Genomic DNA, 21,241 nt, shown 5'->3' with positions numbered 1-21,241 from the left:
TGGTTTGGTTGTTTTGCATAGAATCACTTTTGAGTCAGTATATGTATTACATCTTTAAAAATTAAGGTATTTGTTAGAAATTGTGCAAAAAAGAGTCTTTGAAAGACATGCTCATCATCTGAAATGTGAAAATCCCACAAAGTGATCTTTTGATCAGATCTATTTTGCTGATAAACTTGTGTGTAAACTTGCTTTCCACCAATACTTTGACCAAATTCTTGGTTTGTTTTCCAGCCATTGTTTCACAGTAACACAGTAACATAGAGCACATGGAAGTGCTTCATTGTAAGAAACATTCACAGCCAAACTGGCTTTGAAACCAGAGTTTACATTTCTTTGACTAGTCACAAATGTCAGTTACAAAAAATGTGTTCACAGAAGCAAACAAATCCGAAAACTTAAAGCAAAGTTGATGGCAAAGAATATTAATCATTGTTCATTTTTTTCTAAGTATGCCATCTGTCTTGTCTCTGCAGACGCCCTCCTTGTGAGTTTGATTGAGAAACAAACACACCTGGTCCACCAACAGTCACTTGTTCACAGGCATCTTATGATTGCTTTGTTTTCTGAAGCGGCCCAGCGGTACACGCTCTTGTTTTCCTGTAGTTTCTTGTAATTTTGGGCAGACTCTCCAGCATGTCATGATGGGGCCCGTGTTTCTCACCAGTGTTTCTCACCAGCTGCACACCTTATCAGCAGAGGCTCTTTTCTGTCCCGCCCACATGGAGGTTCTTTCTGCTGTCCTACATCTGTGTGATGCCATCAGATGCTGTGCTGCAGAGTGCCGGGTCCTGCTGTAGGCTGGTTCTGACTGGTGTGTGAAGGACCGGCAAACACCAGAGACTTTGCATTGTTTGGTTTGACCTCAGACTCCTGAAGCTAGTCTCCTCTGTTGAAGTCCTGCAAAGAGTAAAGCAACATATGTAGTGATGTAGTAATCAGGTCCTTAAACACTACCCGCCTGAGATGTTTCTTCCATCTTCCAGTCATGGACTTGTCTCCCTGTCTCCCTGTCTCCCTGTCTCCCTGTCTACCTGTCTCCCTGTCTACCTGTCTCCCTGTCTCCCTGTCTACCTGTCTCCTTGTCTACCTGTCTCCCTGTCTACCTGTCTCCCTGTCTACCTGTCTACCTGTCTACCTGTCTACCTGTCTCCCTGTCTACCTGTCTCCCTGTCTCCCTGTCTCCCTGTCTCCTTGTCTACCTGTCTCCTTGTCTCCCTGTCTCCCTGTCTCCCTGTCTACCTGTCTCCCTGTCTACCTGTCTCCCTGTCTACCTGTCTCCCTGTCTACCTGTCTACCTGTCTCCCTGTCTCCTTGTCTACCTGTCTCCCTGTCTACCTGTCTCCCTGTCTACCTGTCTCCCTGTCTACCTGTCTCCTTGTCTACCTGTCTCCCTGTCTCCTTGTCTCCCTGTCTCCCTGTCTACCTGTCTACCTGTCTCCCTGTCTCCCTGTCTACCTGTCTCCCTGTCTCCCTGTCGCCCTGTCTCCTTGTCTCCCTGTCTCCCTGTCTACCTGTCTCCCTGTCTACCTGTCTCCCTGTCTACTTGTCTACCTGTCTCCCTGTCTACCTGTCTCCCTGTCTCCCTGTCTCCCTGTCTACCTGTCTCCCTGTCTACCTGTCTCCCTGTCTCCTTGTCTACCTGTCTCCCTGTCTACCTGTCTCCCTGTCTCCCTGTCTACCTGTCTCCTTGTCTACCTGTCTCCCTGTCTACCTGTCTACCTGTCTCCCTGTCTCCTTGTCTACCTGTCTCCCTGTCTACCTGTCTCCTTGTCTACCTGTCTCCTTGTCTACCTGTCTCCCTGTCTCCCTGTCTACCTGTCTCCCTGTCTACCTGTCTCCTTGTCTACCTGTCTCCCTGTCTCCTTGTCTCCCTGTCTACCTGTCTCCCTGTCTCCCTGTCTCCCTGTCTACCTGTCGCCCTGTCTCCTTGTCTCCCTGTCTCCCTGTCTCCCTGTCTCCTTGTCTACCTGTCTCCCTGTCTACCTGTCTCCTTGTCTACCTGTCTCCTTGTCTACCTGTCTCCCTGTCTCCCTGTCTACCTGTCTCCCTGTCTACCTGTCTCCCTGTCTACCTGTCTCCTTGTCTACCTGTCTCCCTGTCTCCTTGTCTCCCTGTCTCCCTGTCTACCTGTCTCCCTGTCTACTTGTCTCCCTGTCTCCCTGTCTACTTGTCTCCCTGTCTCCCTGTCTACCTGTCTCCCTGTCTACTTGTCTACCTGTCTCCCTGTCTACCTGTCTCCCTGTCTCCCTGTCTCCCTGTCTACCTGTCTCCCTGTCTACCTGTCTCCCTGTCTCCTTGTCTACCTGTCTCCCTGTCTACCTGTCTCCCTGTCTCCCTGTCTCCTTGTCTACCTGTCTCCTTGTCTACCTGTCTCCCTGTCTACCTGTCTACCTGTCTCCCTGTCTCCTTGTCTACCTGTCTCCCTGTCTACCTGTCTCCTTGTCTACCTGTCTCCTTGTCTACCTGTCTACCTGTCTCCCTGTCTCCCTGTCTACCTGTCTCCCTGTCTCCCTGTCTCCCTGTCTCCCTGTCTCCCTGTCTCCCTGTCTCCCTGTCTCCCTGTCTACCTGTCTCCCTGTCTCCCTGTCTACCTGTCGCCCTGTCTCCTTGTCTCCCTGTCTCCCTGTCTCCCTGTCTCCTTGTCTACCTGTCTCCCTGTCTACCTGTCTCCTTGTCTACCTGTCTCCTTGTCTACCTGTCTCCCTGTCTCCCTGTCTCCCTGTCTACCTGTCTCCCTGTCTACCTGTCTCCCTGTCTACCTGTCTCCCTGTCTACCTGTCTCCCTGTCTCCCTGTCTACCTGTCTACCTGTCTCCCTGTCTACTTGTCTACCTGTCTCCCTGTCTCCCTGTCTACTTGTCTACCTGTCTCCCTGTCTACCTGTCTCCTTGTAAGACCGTTAACAAGAGGACTTCTCACAATGGTGCATGTTACTTTAATGTTAGTATGCACTTATAACGTGTCATAGTATGATGACCCTGTTCTAAATACCTTGGTATTAATTTGGTAATGCATGCAAATTGATGAACAATATTAAACATATTTAATGACCAACAGGTGACCAACTCAACATATCTTTTTAACTTGGGGACACATTTGTAACAGACGTTTACGTGGACGTTTTGCTGTCTGTCCCACTGCTTCATCCAGCTTCCACTACAGAGCACTCACCACATGCAGCAGTCTACAGGTGTGGGACATGAGGTGGCCTGACTCCTTCGGTGGTTATTGCAACTGAAACTATATTCAAACAATTAAAGCGAGACCCTTGTTTTATTTCAACCACACGGTAAATGATAGAAGTTTACTTTACAGAACATGAAGTGCTCATCAAACCCGGCCAAACGTTCCAGAGTACACGGGTTTTCTGATGATCTTTGCAAATCCCTGAGCACGTTCATGAGGCCTTTTGATTTACGTGAGCCAGAGGCCTTTCACACATGAACATATCCGACATGGAGAGGAGGAGCCAGGGATCAAACCGCCGATCTTCCGATTGGACAGCGACCCTCTCTCTCCGAGCCACAGCTGCCCCAATTTGTTTTCCTCCAAAAGGTTTTGGATTTGAAATGTTTTGTAGCAGCATATTGAAATGAAAACAACCCGTCACTTCAGAACTGGTTCATATTCAGAACAGACTTCCCCCGGGCCTTCAGACAGTGCCTCCATGTCCAGAGACGACAACACAACAGTGGTCCTGATGGGAAGCGAGTTCATGTTTTCATTACTAGTTTTCGCTCCCTTAATTTACTAGTTGGTGAAACTTTTATCATTCTATTAATGTACAAATGTAGATAACATATTGACGTTTGCTTTCTCTGCTCTGCTCTGAACTCTTGTTAGCGTCAGCTAGCTCAATCAATCAAACTTGCATGCTAAGATGGTGAAAGTGATGCTGAACCACGACTGTTGTTGGACCACAGTTCATCAAAGACACACCGTGTGGTGTATATTACACACCAAGTCTGTGAGCGAGTTTCTAACCGGAGCAGACAGTGGGGCCGTATTGATTTCAGTGGCATTTAAAATACGATTGTTTAATGATTTCAAATGGCTCTCATAAAATACTCAATGTTGTTTTGGACAGTGTTTAATCTTATAGATTGAATCGTGCTTCCATTTGACTGTTTTATGAGTGGTTTCTTACTTTCAGACTAGTTGACTAGTCTAAGTTTAAACCACCGTTTTCACGTCAAGTCAAGTCGTGATGAGGAACATCACACATCGATGGTCCTCTGTGGGTTCGTCACTACGGGGGGGGGGGACCGTTAACATTACAGTCTTTTGATCTATTTTACATTTAAAAATATGAATTAGTGCAACTTCAACAAAGTGTTAAACTGCTTTAGGTTTATAGGGCTTCTCTGTGTCTTCGTCCATCTCTACATCGTGTAACTTCATCTGGAATGATAGCATGATACAACATGTAGACGCAGTGGTCAGGCTTTTACATGAACTTGGTTGTTCTAATTGCTTGGGAAAATATTTCTTGTGTCCCCACCCTTCAACTGACTCACTTCTGAGAGCTGCTTTGGAGCTCTGTTCCAGATTGTGGAAAGGAGGGTGGAAACCAGATGTGACGAGGAAGATATTACCAGAGGAACAGTTGAGGAAAATGATTCAGATGGCTGCTGACACGCCACGGCCTCCTCGCCCCAAACACCACCACTACGAAGTCACACCTCAGCTTCCTGCTCCTCTTCTTCACAGAGGGATGAAGGCAGATACAGATGGAGCTGTGAAACGTTTGTGTCGCCGGGATGTCCGCGATGAGCCTGCCTCTTCTCGTCGCAGGGGGTTGTTGGAGTTTCTGGGAGGAGAATGTGTTTCAAAGAGTCGGTCACAGTCAGAGATGCAGCTTTGAATTCAGTCACATTCATGCTGCAGATGTCAGTACCGCCTGCCAACGATCCAAACACTAGATCTGGGACTGGGTGACGGATCGACCATAACCACATCTGAACAACTGTGTCTGCTTATCACTCGAGGATATCCAAAAGGCAATTACCCAAACTGCAGCGAAAATAGACACTGAGAAACAGAGCAACTTTCATGTCAATTGGCAATGGATTGGGTTATTTGTTGGAGTCACCAGGAATAAGCACAGCTGCTCCTGCCCAAAGCCAGAAGAAGTCTGGATATGATTATTATTATGAGTTTTGCAGTCAGATGGAAGCTGTTGTGTTGTGTGTGTGTGTGTGTGTGTGTGTGTGTGTGTGTGTGTGTGTGTGTGTGTGTGTGTGTGTGTGTGTGTGTGTGTGTGTGTGTGTGTGTGTGTGTGTGCTGATCAAAAAGGCCTTTCAAGTGAATAGCAGTGTGAGTAAACAGCAGCTTTAGTCCCAATTATAAAAGCAAGGTCCATATTAGTAGTCCATCGTACCAGAGCAGTCAGTTCCAAAGACCCACAGGTGAGTCGCTGGGGATTTTATTAGGGCCGCGAAATACATTTGCAGAATTTCTTCCATTGTCTTTTATTTTACGTTGACATCTGCAGTCCACCTTTGAGCCACGAGGCAGCCTGCATGTACATATTGCTGTGATTATTGTGGTCTACTTTGAAATTGAATCTAATATATGAGAGGAAATGAAAAGAATCAGAGTGTGCCTTAACTGTGCCCGAATGCATGTTTTAATAACACATTCTGGAATATATATATATATATACATATATATATACAGTATATACTGTATATATATACATATATATACAGTATATACAGTATATATATACAGTATATATTGTGTCTTGAGAGGTCGGGATCGGCTCGTGAGGCGTGGGTGCACAAATCAAGACGACAGGCGGTGGATTCTAACTGAAAATACTGTATTCAGATTCTTTTAGCAAAAGGTCAATTTAACTTAATTCCAGCAGAAAGCCGCTAAACAAAACAAAACAAAACAAGCATCTTCAGTTTACTTCTGGTTCATTGTCTTTAACGTAACATAAACCTCTTTCTCTTCTCGTCCGCTCCTGTGTCCTCCCCCCCCCCCCCCCCACCAGCTCTTCAGGGTAACCAGCCCCCTCTCTCTCTTTCAGCTGCCCTGCTGACTATGGGAATTGTAGTCAGTTAACCAGATGCCATGATGGGTTGTAGTCTCTGCTGCAACCACTGGGAGGGGATGCATCTTCCATTGATGACACTCCCTCTCATGACATCACAATATATCTATATCTATCTATATATATATATATATATATATATATATATATCTATATATATATATATATATATATATATATATATATATATATATATATATATATCTATAGATATATATATATATATACATATATATATATAGATATAGATATAGATATAGATATATACCAACACATGTGATTCATTCACCTGCTGTTTCCCTGACTGGATCTCTGTTACGGCACACAGTAGGAGCTCCACCTTCTAACATGGTCTTAGGTCTGCTCCCAGGGCTGGACCTGGACGCTGGTTCTCCCCTGCTCTCCAGCCTTCCCTTGAGACTGCTGAGCAGTGTCAGGCTCCCATCTCCTCCCCCTCTGCTCTGTGGTGTCACCCCGTGTGTCATCCTCCCACTGCTGGGCCTCTGCTGGAGGGGACAGCAGAGCCCCTGCACTGTGACAGGAATAATGATCAGACCATTACAGTTTATCATATTGATCGATTTGTATGTACGAACTTATATCTACATGTAGTCACCTTGCAGGCCCAGGAGCTCCGAGCCTCTGGAGGGCGGCCCTGCGTCTCCACAGGGCCGTGGTCTCGGTGGAAGCAGTGAACACTGTGCTCTGGGGCTGCTTCCTCCTCTGCTCGCTGTGGACATACATGCTTTCACCTGCACACTCTGCCCGATGCTTCTTCCTGTCATTCATCACACATCCAACATGTTTTACTGCACAGACAGATCGTGCACAGTCAGTGTTCAGCCAGTAATCAAACTGTGTGACTCACAACACAGTTAATAACTTTCTTTGAATCGTGAGTACTTGTTGCCCAGGCCTTCGAATGGACTTCAAAGCTACAGATGATGACTTTGTGTAATTGGGTCTTCCCAACATTTGTAGATTTTGGAATATAGGATGAATGTATGACTTAAAGAAAATATCTTCAAAGTATCTGTTCAGAATCTGCATTGAATTTATTGTAATGGAGCTGAAACATTCCTAAAACATTTTGGCTCTGTTGTTTAAATCCACTAAGTGAAACCAGGATTTACATTGGATTCAATATGTTGAAGTAATGTGTCAACCACATGGTCTGCTCAAAGTATTTCTTAAGCTCTTCTTGCTTTAAATCTGTGGAACTTTTATGGGTGACAAAGAATGAAAGAACTAGTTACTTTGGACGGCAGCTAGATTCGATATCACGAGAGAATCGCGGGTCACGTGATCACACAAAAGTCCATCTTGTCAGGTTACAAGTAATGCGTTTGTGTCCAAACCACAGTGGCTCGGACCAAACAGCGTCCTGTGAGGAGGCACAGGCAGCGGCGGCACTGGGTTAATGCTCCTGTATTAGCTTCTCTGCTCTGGCTCCCTGTGAAATCAAGAATAGAATCAAAAATCCTTCTCACCTACAAAGCCCTAATGAGTCAGGCAGTAGTGGTCATATCTCAAAGAGCTTATAGTACCATACTATCCCACTAAAGAGCTGCGCTCCCTAAATCCAGGGTTACTTGTAGAACCTAGAGTCTCAAAAAGTAAGATGGGAGCCAGAGCCTTCAGTTATCACGCTCCTCTTCTGTGGAACCAGCTCACAGTTTCAGTCCAGGGGGCAGACACACTCACCACATTTAAGAGTAGGCTTAAGACTTTCCTCTCTGATAACGCTTATAGTTAGGGCTGGTTCAGGTTTATAGTTAGGACTGGTTCAGGTTTATAGTTAGGGCCGGTTCAGGTTTATAGTTAGGGCTGGTTCAGGTTTATAGTTAGGACTGGTTCAGGTTTATAGTTAGGGCCGGTTCAGGTTTATAGTTAGGACTGGTTCAGGTTTATAGTTAGGGCCGGTTCAGGTTTATAGTTAGGGCCGGTTCAGGTTTATAGTTAGGACTGGTTCAGGTTTATAGTTAGGGCCGGTTCAGGTTTATATTTAGGGCCGGTTCAGGTTTATAGTTAGGACTGGTTCATGGTCTATAGTTAGGGCCGGTTCAGGTTTATAGTTAGGACTGGTTCAGGTCTATAGTTAGGACTGGTTCAGGTTTATAGTTAGGGCTGGTTCAGGTTTATAGTTAGGACTGGTTCAGGTTTATAGTTAGGGCTGGTTCAGGTTTATAGTTAGGACTGGTTCAGGTTTATAGTTAGGGCCGGTTCAGGTTTATATTTAGGGCCGGTTCAGGTTTATAGTTAGGACTGGTTCATGGTCTATAGTTAGGGCCGGTTCAGGTTTATAGTTAGGACTGGTTCAGGTCTATAGTTAGGACTGGTTCAGGTTTATAGTTAGGGCTGGTTCAGGTTTATAGTTAGGACTGGTTCAGGTTTATAGTTAGGGCCGGTTCAGGTTTATATTTAGGGCCGGTTCAGGTTTATAGTTAGGACTGGTTCATGGTCTATAGTTAGGGCCGGTTCAGGTTTATAGTTAGGACTGGTTCAGGTTTATAGTTAGGACTGGTTCATGGTCTATAGTTAGGGCCGGTTCAGGTTTATAGTTAGGGCCGGTTCAGGTTTATAGTTAGGGCCGGTTCAGGTTTATAGTTAGGACTGGTTCAGGTTTATAGTTAGGGCCGGTTCAGGTTTATATTTAGGGCCGGTTCAGGTTTATAGTTAGGACTGGTTCATGGTCTATAGTTAGGGCCGGTTCAGGTTTATAGTTAGGACTGGTTCAGGTCTATAGTTAGGACTGGTTCAGGTTTATAGTTAGGGCTGGTTCAGGTTTATAGTTAGGACTGGTTCAGGTTTATAGTTAGGGCCGGTTCAGGTTTATATTTAGGGCCGGTTCAGGTTTATAGTTAGGACTGGTTCATGGTCTATAGTTAGGGCCGGTTCAGGTTTATAGTTAGGACTGGTTCATGGTCTATAGTTAGGGCCGGTTCAGGTTTATAGTTAGGACTGGTTCAGGTTTATAGTTAGGACTGGTTCATGGTCTATAGTTAGGGCCGGTTCAGGTTTATAGTTAGGACTGGTTCAGGTCTATAGTTAGGACTGGTTCAGGTTTATAGTTAGGACTGGTTCAGGTCTATAGTTAGGGCCGGTTCAGGTTTATAGTTAGGACTGGTTCAGCTTTATAGTTAGGGCTGGCTCAGGTCTATAGTTAGGACTGGTTCAGGTTTATAGTTAGGGCTGGTTCAGGTCTATAGTTAGGGCTGGTTCATGTTTATAGTTAGGGCTGGTTCAGGTTTATAGTTAGGGCTGGTTCAGGTTTATAGTTAGGACTGGTTCAGGTTTATAGTTAGGGCTGTTTCAGGTCTATAGTTAGGACTGGTTCAGGTTTATAGTTAGGGCCGGTTCAGGTTTATATTTAGGGCCGGTTCAGGTTTATAGTTAGGACTGGTTCATGGTCTATAGTTAGGGCCGGTTCAGGTTTATAGTTAGGACTGGTTCAGGTCTATAGTTAGGACTGGTTCAGGTTTATAGTTAGGGCTGGTTCAGGTCTATAGTTAGGGCCGGTTCAGGTTTATAGTTAGGACTGGTTCAGGTTTATAGTTAGGGCCGGTTCAGGTTTATAGTTAGGACTGGTTCAGGTTTATAGTTAGGGCCGGTTCAGGTTTATAGTTAGGACTGGTTCATGGTCTATAGTTAGGGCCGGTTCAGGTTTATAGTTAGGACTGGTTCAGGTCTATAGTTAGGACTGGTTCAGGTTTATAGTTAGGGCTGGTTCAGGTTTATAGTTAGGACTGGTTCAGGTTTATAGTTAGGGCCGGTTCAGGTTTATAGTTAGGACTGGTTCAGGTTTATAGTTAGGGCCGGTTCAGGTTTATATTTAGGGCCGGTTCAGGTTTATAGTTAGGACTGGTTCATGGTCTATAGTTAGGGCCGGTTCAGGTTTATAGTTAGGACTGGTTCAGGTCTATAGTTAGGACTGGTTCAGGTTTATAGTTAGGGCTGGTTCAGGTTTATAGTTAGGACTGGTTCAGGTTTATAGTTAGGGCCGGTTCAGGTTTATATTTAGGGCCGGTTCAGGTTTATAGTTAGGACTGGTTCATGGTCTATAGTTAGGGCCGGTTCAGGTTTATAGTTAGGACTGGTTCAGGTTTATAGTTAGGACTGGTTCATGGTCTATAGTTAGGGCCGGTTCAGGTTTATAGTTAGGGCCGGTTCAGGTTTATAGTTAGGGCCGGTTCAGGTTTATAGTTAGGACTGGTTCAGGTTTATAGTTAGGGCCGGTTCAGGTTTATATTTAGGGCCGGTTCAGGTTTATAGTTAGGACTGGTTCATGGTCTATAGTTAGGGCCGGTTCAGGTTTATAGTTAGGACTGGTTCAGGTCTATAGTTAGGACTGGTTCAGGTTTATAGTTAGGGCTGGTTCAGGTTTATAGTTAGGACTGGTTCAGGTTTATAGTTAGGGCCGGTTCAGGTTTATATTTAGGGCCGGTTCAGGTTTATAGTTAGGACTGGTTCATGGTCTATAGTTAGGGCCGGTTCAGGTTTATAGTTAGGACTGGTTCATGGTCTATAGTTAGGGCCGGTTCAGGTTTATAGTTAGGACTGGTTCAGGTTTATAGTTAGGACTGGTTCATGGTCTATAGTTAGGGCCGGTTCAGGTTTATAGTTAGGACTGGTTCAGGTCTATAGTTAGGACTGGTTCAGGTTTATAGTTAGGACTGGTTCAGGTCTATAGTTAGGGCCGGTTCAGGTTTATAGTTAGGACTGGTTCAGCTTTATAGTTAGGGCTGGCTCAGGTCTATAGTTAGGACTGGTTCAGGTTTATAGTTAGGGCTGGTTCAGGTCTATAGTTAGGGCTGGTTCATGTTTATAGTTAGGGCTGGTTCAGGTTTATAGTTAGGGCTGGTTCAGGTTTATAGTTAGGACTGGTTCAGGTTTATAGTTAGGGCTGTTTCAGGTCTATAGTTAGGACTGGTTCAGGTTTATAGTTAGGGCCGGTCCAGGTTTATATTTAGGGCCGGTTCAGGTTTATAGTTAGGACTGGTTCATGGTCTATAGTTAGGGCCGGTTCAGGTTTATAGTTAGGACTGGTTCAGGTCTATAGTTAGGACTGGTTCAGGTTTATAGTTAGGGCTGGTTCAGGTCTATAGTTAGGGCCGGTTCAGGTTTATAGTTAGGACTGGTTCAGGTTTATAGTTAGGGCTGGCTCAGGTCTATAGTTAGGACTGGTTCAGGTTTATAGTTAGGGCTGGTTCAGGTCTATAGTTAGGGCTGGTTCATGTTTATAGTTAGGGCTGGTTCAGGTTTATAGTTAGGGCTGGTTCAGGTTTATAGTTAGGACTGGTTCAGGTTTATAGTTAGGGCTGTTTCAGGTCTATAGTTAGGACTGGTTCAGGTTTATAGTTAGGGCCGGTTCAGGTTTATATTTAGGGCTGGTTCAGGTTTATAGTTAGGACTGGTTCATGGTCTATAGTTAGGGCCGGTTCAGGTTTATAGTTAGGACTGGTTCAGGTCTATAGTTAGGACTGGTTCAGGTTTATAGTTAGGGCTGGTTCAGGTCTATAGTTAGGGCTGGTTCAGGTTTATAGTTAGGGCTGGTTCAGGTTTATAGTTAGGGCTGGTTCAGGTTTATAGTTAGGACTGGTTCAGGTTTATAGTTAGGGCTGTTTCAGGTCTATAGTTAGGACTGGTTCAGGTTTATAGTTAGGGCTGGTTCAGGTCTATAGTTAGGGCTGGTTCATGTTTATAGTTAGGGCTGGTTCAGGTTTATAGTTAGGGCTGGTTCAGGTTTATAGTTAGGACTGGTTCAGGTTTATAGTTAGGGCTGTTTCAGGTCTATAGTTAGGACTGGTTCAGGTTTATAGTTAGGGCCGGTTCAGGTTTATATTTAGGGCCGGTTCAGGTTTATAGTTAGGACTGGTTCATGGTCTATAGTTAGGGCCGGTTCAGGTTTATAGTTAGGACTGGTTCAGGTCTATAGTTAGGACTGGTTCAGGTTTATAGTTAGGGCTGGTTCAGGTCTATAGTTAGGGCTGGTTCAGGTTTATAGTTAGGACTGGTTCAGGTTTATAGTTAGGGCTGTTTCAGGTCTATAGTTAGGACTGGTTCAGGTTTATAGTTAGGGCTGGTTCAGGTCTATAGTTAGGGCTGGTTCAGGTTTATAGTTAGGGCCGGTTCAGGTTTATAGTTAGGACTGGTCCAGGTCTATAGTTAGGACTGGTTCAGGTTTATAGCCGTCTCCGAACTGCAGCGACCTCCAGTCCCAGCCGCTGCCGCCTCCGCGCTGCAATGACTTCCAGCCCCTTACCCCGCTGGGTCATCAGTCAATGCCCCAGGCTACGGACTCCTGTTACCCGGAGCCCCATCTCTGAGAGTCAGAGACCTGTTCCCCGTCGGATCTCCAGCCTCTAGAGACCTGTCCCCCGTCGGATCTCCAGCCTCTAGAGCAGGGGTGCCCAATACGTCGATCGCGATCGACCAGTCGATCGCAAAGGCAGTGCGGGTAGATCGCATGCCAATCAAAAATAATTTCCATCCTCCCTATGCAATTTTCCACTTGATTGACGTATAGGGCAGCCAGTCTGAGATCACGTCTTTTCTAACACACGGGTCACCACGTATGCGCGAGCTACTGCAAAACTCAGGCGAGCTAATTAGTTCATCTTCGAATTTATTTCTATAAGAAGCTAAAGCTGCAGCGCCATGATTTGGGGAACTTCCAAAACCTCGCGTCAGAGCTGGAGATGCAACGGAAGGCGCGCACAGTGCGAGCTACACAGAGCAGATTGACAAGTGTCTGTCAGAGTTTGACAAACACGTTCAAGACTTTCAAGTCAAGCCAGTCGCTACATTTATGTGCTACACATTTCGGGAAGATTTTGAGGTTGATTCACTCGCATCAAAAATTGCAACGCTGTTTCACCTGAACTCGTCTGGAGTAGGGGATGAGATTTTTACACTACAGGCTGACATTCAGCCGAAGTCCAGGGCTCATGGACAGTTTGGGAACTTACTCACAGAGGAAAAGTACCCAAACATGAGGAAATGTGCAACATTCTTGACTGCATTATTTGGCTCTACTTATTTATGTGAGTCAGCCTTTTCCCACATAATGAATATTTCGTCCAAACACTGTTCCACCATGACTGATGATCATCTGAAGTCTGATTGAGGCTGGCTACCAGCAGCTATGCAACCCTGGCTGATTCCATTCAGTGCAAGTCATCAGAGTAAGGTAATTACCAAAAATGTACAGAATTGTATTGTGCCATAAGGTTATGCAAGGTACAACAACATATATTGTAAATATAAAGTATACTCAGTGTATATATATAAATAAATAGATATTTAGCATTTTTTATGTAGGTAGATCATTTTGACTTGGTCATTTTAAAAGTAGCTCGCAAGGCGAAAAAGTGTGTGCCCCGTCGGATCTCCAGCCTCTAGAGACCTGTCCTCTGTCGGATCTCCAGCCTCTAGAGACCTGTTCCCCGTCGGATCTCCAGCCTCTAGAGACCTGTTCCCCGTCGGATCTCCAGCCTCTAGAGACCTGTTCCCCGTCGGATCTCCAGCCTCTAGAGACCTGTTCCCCATCGGATCTCCAGCCTCTAGAGACCTGTCCTCTGTCGGATCTCCAGCCTCTAGAGACCTGTCCTCTGTCGGATCTCCAGCCTCTAGAGACCTGTTCCCCGTCGGATCTCCAGCCTCTAGAGACCTGTTCCCCGTCGGATCTCCAGCCTCTAGAGACCTGTTCCCCGTAGGATCTCCAGCCTCTAGAGACCTGTCCCCCGTAGGATCTCCAGCCTCTAGAGACCTGTCCCCCGTAGGATCTCCAGCCTCTAGAGACCTGTCCCCGTAGGATCTCCAGCCTCTAGAGACCTGTTCCCCATCGGATCTCCAGCCTCTAGAGACCTGTTCCCCGTCTGATCTCTAGCCTCTTGAGCCCTGTTCCCCGTCCGATCCGCAGATTAGATTAGATTAGATTAGATTAGAAAACTCTATTAATCCCTAGTGGGGAAACTCTTTTGCCACCCAAAAACTCATACAGACGACAGAGCCCTGTTCCCCGTCTGGTTCCCAGCTTCTAGAGCCCTGTTCCCCGTCCGATCCCCATTCTCTCGAGTGCAGTTCCCCTCTCGATCCCCATTCTCTCGAGTGCAGTTCCCCTCTCGATCCCCATTCTCTCGAGTGCAGTTCCCCTCTCGATCCCCATTCTCTCGAGTGCAGTTCCCCTCTCGATCCCCAGTCTCTCGAGTGCAGTTCCCCTCTCGATCCCCAGTCTCTCGAGTGCAGTCCCCCTGATCTCCAGTCTCTAGAGTTCCATCCTCCTGACCCCCAGTCTCTAGAGCTCCGTCCTCCTGACCCCCAGTCTCTAGAGTTCCGTCCTCCTGACCCCCAGTCTCTAGAGTTCCGTCCTCCGGACTCTCAGTCTCCCCAGTCTGCCAGTCCGGCCGTCCCTCCTCCGGACCCCCTCCACCCACCCGGTTGTGGACTCTGACTCTTGGCCTCGGAGGAGAGCACATCAGCAAGGACCGCAGGAAACGTCTGTCTTGTGAAACATGTGGTTTAATTAAGACACTCCAATGTGCTTCACATCCATCCTGAGGAAAGCGGAGCATATTTGGAGAAAGGCAAGAGCAACTTCGAAGGTACAGTGGACAGTTCTTTGGTTGCAGTCTAAACCAGTGGTCTCACTGGGGCTGGTGAACAGAACTATAAGCTAGCTATCATACCAGTAAAGGTTAAATCTATGAAAGGTCAAAGGACAGTGGAAACCTATGCCTTCTTGGACCAAGAGCGGTCAGCATCCTTCTGCACAACAGGTCTGATGGATAAACTGAATCTCTGGGAGAAAAACAAAGATTCTTTTGCGCACCATGGGCCAAGAGAAAATTGTAGACAGTTGTATTGTGTCAGATTTGGAAGTGGCTGGACTGAATAATGGGTTGTACTGTGAAATGCCAGACATCTCAACATAGAATGCCTGTGAACAGGAGTACCATCCCTCGACAGCAAAACCTGCATAAATGGCCTGATTTGAAACACATCTACCTGCCCGAGATAGATGCACATGTGGAGCTCTTGATAGGCATGAATGTGCCCAGTGCTTTGGAACCACTCAAAGTCATCCGGAGTGTGGACAAAGGGCCATATGCCATCAGGACAATGCTCGGTTGGACAGTGAATGGACCACTTAGTGGAGAATGCTGTGATGGAGCTGTGAGTCATCCTGCGTTTACTATCAAAAGGATTTCCACCTCAACACTTGATGAACTCTGGAAACGGCAATTAAAAAGTGACTTTCCTGAATCCAATCGAGATTAACAGCCAAGGCTGCAGAGGGAGGACCGTAAGATCACACTGTATAAAATCACTAAACTCAGCCACTGGATCCGTGAATCATTGACTGCCAGCGCGTCTGCAGGTTAGCCTCCCCTACTCAGCCTCTCGGTGACTCATTTTAAGTTGCCGATATTCACCGACAAGGTTTTTAATATGAGATATAAATATCCCATTGCTGGATTTAAATTTAACCTAATTCAGTGTCGGCCTTATTTCTATGCAACTGGCAATCAAGTGAGTTTTACCGTTGGAATTTTAAGCAGGTGCAGAAAATTATATGATTGGATGATCAGACTGTCCATAGCAATGGTGTGTTAATCAGAGAAGTGGTCGGTTGTACAGAAGAACAGACCATATAATAAGAACTGAGTACTCAACAAAGCCATGTAAAAAGCAGGTGTAATGTTGACCATGTTTCTGTTAGCATGCTGACAGTTAAAGGTCGTGAAGAAGGGGCACTGATTGCTGACAAAGCTAGACAATAATCTCTCAACAAATATGTTCCTGCAGAGCAGCTGACACTGTCACCAACTCCCTGCACAAATGTTGTCAAATGCAAACAATGGGAATGAAGCCCACAGACTGACTTACTACCAGCACTGTTAGTATAGTGTAGGCCTGATAATTGTCTGATAACTCTGTGTTAAGTTTAAGAGCACATGGCAGATGTTTCCTGGGACAACACTCCACAACAGTCCACACAGCTAGCACTTTTTACAGGCCCATTTAACGGCCTGACACATTTTAAAGAAAAACAGAAGGCCCCTCCTCTGGAACTCATTAGGCCGTTTAGTTTCAGACTCTTGGAGAAGCAGGGTTATCAGCAGGATTTAAACACAAAGCATGTGTGTGTGGTTTGGGCTCAGGTTACAGTTCATTACACTGCCCTTCAGCAACTCTCCCACCGTGATACAAGCTCTGCGACTGCTCCTACCTGCTCTCATTCAGACAGTGAAGTCTTTCAGCAACGCTCCCTGAGGAATCATACATGCAGATCTTGAATTAAATCCAGTTCTGTAATATTCCTCTGAATATTGATTCACACCCAACCGCTGAGTTTACCAGCAGGCTGTTTCTGTAGATCCACTCAGCTGTTGCTCAGGGACTGTGAGCTCACTCTCGGAGTTTGTTTGTGGTTGGTAGGGGTACTTGGGGGGTAAGGTGTCATATATGTCTGCTGTCATAGTTACCAAACTGGGGTTGTGTGACACAATGGCATTATGGTTGATATTTTAACAAGGCTTTTAGGGGATGTAACACCTCCCTGTTTACCGTGTTGAAGAGCCACACCTCAACAGTACAAAAACAGCTAATCGAGTTAGTCAGTGTGGGTTCACATCCAGCATGAGTGGTTTACATAACCTCTGGTCTGTATCCTCCCTTTCCTTGGGTCATTTGGTGGGAACAGTGCTTTTGGAACAGGGCAGCAGCAAATACACACATTGAATGCTGTCAGTCCTCTGCCAAGAGAGCTGCGGTACAGGTTGTTAAAGACTCGGAATGGAATCCACACCAACTGCAGTAAACTACCCTCAAATGCAAGGTTTTGTGGGTCATTTAGAGATGACGCAGTAACTCAAACAAGCAAGGCATTACAAAATGATGTCTTTCTTCATGTGTTCATGTCTGATACAAACACCAGAGAAGAAGAGCTTAAAGAAGGTTAAAAAAACATCTTTTAGTTTTGATTTTCTATGAAATAGAATCCAAATATGCAACAAAGATGATGAAAGATCCACGTGCACCCAATGATCTACGTGCACTCTGTTGTCCTGTGGACATTAACAAGAGGCTGCCCCATGAATCCAGGCCGTTATCAGCCGTGGGTTATCATTCAAAAGGTGAGCGACTACAATGAATGGTCATGCGTGAGGAGTCATCTTAACATTTCTCAGTGGATTTAGGACTCCTCTGTGACGCTTTTATCACCACGTCATACTGATTTAACTTAAAAGGAGGACAGGTGCAGAAGGAATCCATACAGTCTGCACTGCGTCTGTCTTCGCTTTCACCTTCACTCGGGACTGAATGCAGCAGAGGAGGGTTTATTGCTTTCAGGGGCTGTCTGTTTTCTTCTCCACACTTTCATCAGCAGCATTGCTGGATGGTATCCAGGTGAAATCTCGTGCAGAACACATAAGCTGAGCTGACAGTACAGCCACCATGGATTTATGTTTTGACATATTTTATCCCAGGGACCAATGAATAAGCAAGGAGGCTCAAGTTAGGGCTGCATTTTATTATTTCATTTTCACTTCATTTTCACTGGCCCACTAGCTATACGAGGTCCTTAGAGTGATCATGTCTGTCATCAAACACGTGCAAGATGTCTCAACAACTGCCACGACTTCATGATCATCGTGTGTTTTTATCTAAATTGAGGGTATAATGGCAAAGGGTGTCCTATGCATTCACTGAATGATGTTAGCTGGCCTGTATTTCACTGTTCTTGTCATTATGTTTATGTATTGTCTCTTGTCTTGCAATCAATACAATTGTTTTTTAAATAAATGATAACTTTCACCCTCAGGCACAAGCTCACTGAAATCTAGACCCTTGTCACTCATTTGTAGTCAACTGAAAAAACATTTTTTCTGTAATAAGTTTCAAACAGTTGGGAATATGATCATCCACGCTCTCAATCTCTCCCTGCCCTTTGCTTTAATACACACGACACCCTGCCAGTATTTAAGTCACTTTTAACCATCTAACTAATGTCATTGCTAAAATAAAATCCTCTGATGTGCACTAGATTCTTCTGACTCCCCTCTTCTATTTCACTCAATCTCCCTGTTCGTTCATTTTCTTTCATGATAGAAGTGATTTAATGCTTCATTTTTTCAATGATCAGTATAGTTGCGTGTAAGAAGTATTGCAGCCTCACGGGGTTTGAATCTTATTTTGCTTAAAATAGAGGCCATGCAGCTTTGGAACGGACTCAATAAGGATGTTTGTGTTTAGCACATTATAAAATCAGCCTCATCTAAAGAGTTGAATAGAAAGCATGTGTGCGTGCTTTGCACAGGCCTTTGGGGACAATGTTTCACATGACCTTTCACCACTGCTGCCACAAGCTCTCTGTCGTGTTTCTTACCTGCTGTTAACTAGTTCTGACAGTTGATGTTGAGCAGCTTCAGCGGAGCAACAGCTGAGATAAACACTCTCAGTAAGACAGGTCAATAACAGTTATTGAGGGATGAGATGACATCACAAACTGGTTTTCAGACCATCACTCTTCTGTTTTTGTCTGCAGCCCAAGTTAATCCATTACTGTAATAGGAAACTTAAATGATCCCTGTGGGAACATTTGGTTGCTGCAGTGATAAACTGTATCAACAAACAGTTTCTCCCCCATTCCTTTCTCCCTTCCTCTCTCACCCCTCCCCTAGAACGCGCTCAATCCCCCACATCCACACTTCTTTTTATTCAATTATTAAATGGCCTCATCTGAAAATACTACTTTTAAGTCGATAGTATGCTAAAGCGCTTCTCTTCCACTCGGTCCAGTCTGTCTGGTAACGACCTTTCGAAACCCCTTGTCACCCACAACCTCTCTCTCTACTCAAACCATTAGTACAACTACAGTTCATTACTTTCACAACTACAGTCGAGGTGCTCACCTATAGACCCCAAGAATGTCCAAGAGTCTTCACATCCGTGGCAGCAGCAAAGTAAGAGCGAGTTATGTGAGAGTTTCATGTCAAAGTAAGCAGTTAGTTGCCAGCATCTGTCGCTGAGTCTCCAGCATCACCATTTTATACCCACAATAAAAAAATGTACAAGGTTCATTTGTTGTCATTGTACAACAGGGTTGCGCAACATAAATTCAAGGATTCAAGGATAATTTATTGGCAAAATGCAACACCCATTTGCTTTATTGACATCTTCACATTTAAAGTTTGTTGTTCCATTTTGCTTCCAATAGTTAAATTAACAATATTGTGTTGACCTACTCCCTCAAATTATTCAGATAATCACATCATGTGTTTTACATGATGGCATAACAAATACTGTTTGTTGCTGCTTTTCCTCCTTCCTCCAGAATTGGAGATAAACCTTAGCTGAATTTCAGGAGCAGGGCCACACCTCCACGGGGCCACTTTCGGCCACACCCTACAAATACCCACGGCCACCATAGCTCAGCCTGCTACGCCTTTCGCACCAAACCGTAAGGCTGCTACACCTTCAGAAAAGAGTCAGGCTGCTACGTCGTTCGCACCAAAACGCAAGAACGCCCGCAGCACCGCAAAAACAACGAACAGGGAAGGAAAATAAACCCCTTACCTCGCCAGCATGGACCTGCTAATAACCGGGCCTCCCGATGACGACGAACCGTTTGCCTCCCCAGCCGCCACCCGCACAGCCCGGGGCCGCACTCCACCGAGGCAGGGCTTCCAGACGCCACCGATCGCCTCCGGGAGCGGCCCGGCGGCCCAACGCAGCCGAACCCGCCGACCGGCCACATCCATCGACCGGAATCCCTCCCTCTGGGCAATCCGCCAGTACGGGGACCCAGACCGACCGTCATCGTCCAGCGAACCAAGTCCCACCCCGGCACGCCTCCGTGGCAGACGGCGATCCGCTGCCCCCGAACGCGGGCAACGGACACGGAAGTCCCCCCCTTCCTCCTCCACTCGCTCCGGACGCAGCGCTCGGGGACAAACCTCCGACAGCCCGGCTTTTGGCGACTCCAGCATCCCAGCACGGCGCGCTCGAAGCCACCGGCACGGCGCTCGCGCCCCGACCGCATCTCCCAGCGGAACCGACCCGCCCAGGATCGCCGCCTGGACCGTAGCGCGCCGTTAACGGAGCTGCAGGAGAGGGGGATCCCCCACAAGCGCCACGACAAAAAAGCGCCACTGCTCCAACTCCTCGCAGCCGCCATGACACCTCGCCACGCAGCGACAGACTTTCCATCAACACACGGGCGCGCCGTCAGTGACGCAATCACGCACCACCAAGCCCCGCCCCGCCGGCCTCGACGTTCCAGGTTGCCAGGTTCACAGCGTCCCCCTCCACCACCACAAGGAAAGAGAGAAGAAAGGGAAAAGAGAGTCTACGCAACAAAGCACACCGTGCCAACTCCTCCAAACCTTCCCAAAGTCACGTCAGGCACCAGGTAAGTCCTGGCACCGGGTTGCCAGGTTCCCTCTCCTCCATCCCCCTCTTTAAGTCCGGGCACCGGGTTGCCAGGTTCCCTTTCCTCTGTCCCCTAATGCCGCTTTCTGACTACGCATACTCTGCCCACCAGGCGATTCCTGGCACCGGGCTGCCAGGTCTTCTTGCCTCTGTCCCCCCCTAAGTCCTGGCACCGGGTTGCCAGGTTCCCTCTCCTCTGTCCCCCTCCCCCATTCCGCTTTTCCACCATGCAGATACCAAGCAACAACGAAACGCAGCAACGCAGCCACGGAGTGCAATGACGCAGCCACTCAACGACTCAGCCATGCTACGCAACGCCGGAATCGAACGGAGCGCAGCAACGGCGGAACGGAGTGCAGCAACGGCAGAACGCAGCAGCCACGCATCGCAGCCACTGACCGCAGCCACGCAACAATGCAGCAACCGAACGCAGCAGGCAACGGGACGCAGCAACAGGAACAGAACGCAGCAACGAATCACAGCAACGCAACAACGCAGCAACGGACCGCAGCAACGCAGCCACGGAGTGCAATGACGCAGCCACGGAACGACTCAGCCATGCCACGTAACGCAGCAACGCCGGAATGGAACGGAACGCAGCAACGCCGGAACAGAATGCAGCAACGGCAGAACGCAGCAGCCACGCATTGCAACGACGGAACACAGCAACGCACCCCAGCAACGTACCCTAGCAACGTAACGCAGCAACGTAACGCAGCAACGTAACGCAGCAACGTAACGC

The 21,241-nt window shown here is 46.8% G+C and overlaps 1 protein-coding gene across 1 annotated transcript; it reads right to left on the bottom strand.

The window, feature by feature from the left end:
• Positions 1–173: 173 nt before the first annotated feature.
• Positions 174–20,110, bottom strand: LOC306778326 (uncharacterized protein; the record flags this gene model as incomplete). The annotated part of the gene is made up of 5 exons (XM_079269790.1): positions 174–900; positions 4,685–4,812; positions 6,353–6,595; positions 6,680–6,841; positions 19,645–20,110. The coding sequence occupies 5 exons, from the start codon at positions 20,108–20,110 to the stop codon at positions 880–882; spliced, it is 1,020 nt and encodes a 339-aa protein (XP_079125916.1). The 3' UTR covers positions 174–879.
• Between the last annotated feature and the right edge of the window lie 1,131 nt (positions 20,111–21,241).

Source organism: Melanostigma gelatinosum (genome assembly GCF_949748355.1).
Source record: "Melanostigma gelatinosum genome assembly, chromosome: 6".
NCBI classification, from domain to species: domain Eukaryota; kingdom Metazoa; phylum Chordata; class Actinopteri; order Perciformes; family Zoarcidae; genus Melanostigma; species Melanostigma gelatinosum.
The sequence above is the reverse complement of the archived record's forward strand: the minus strand, read 5'-3'. Positions and strand labels throughout refer to the sequence as shown.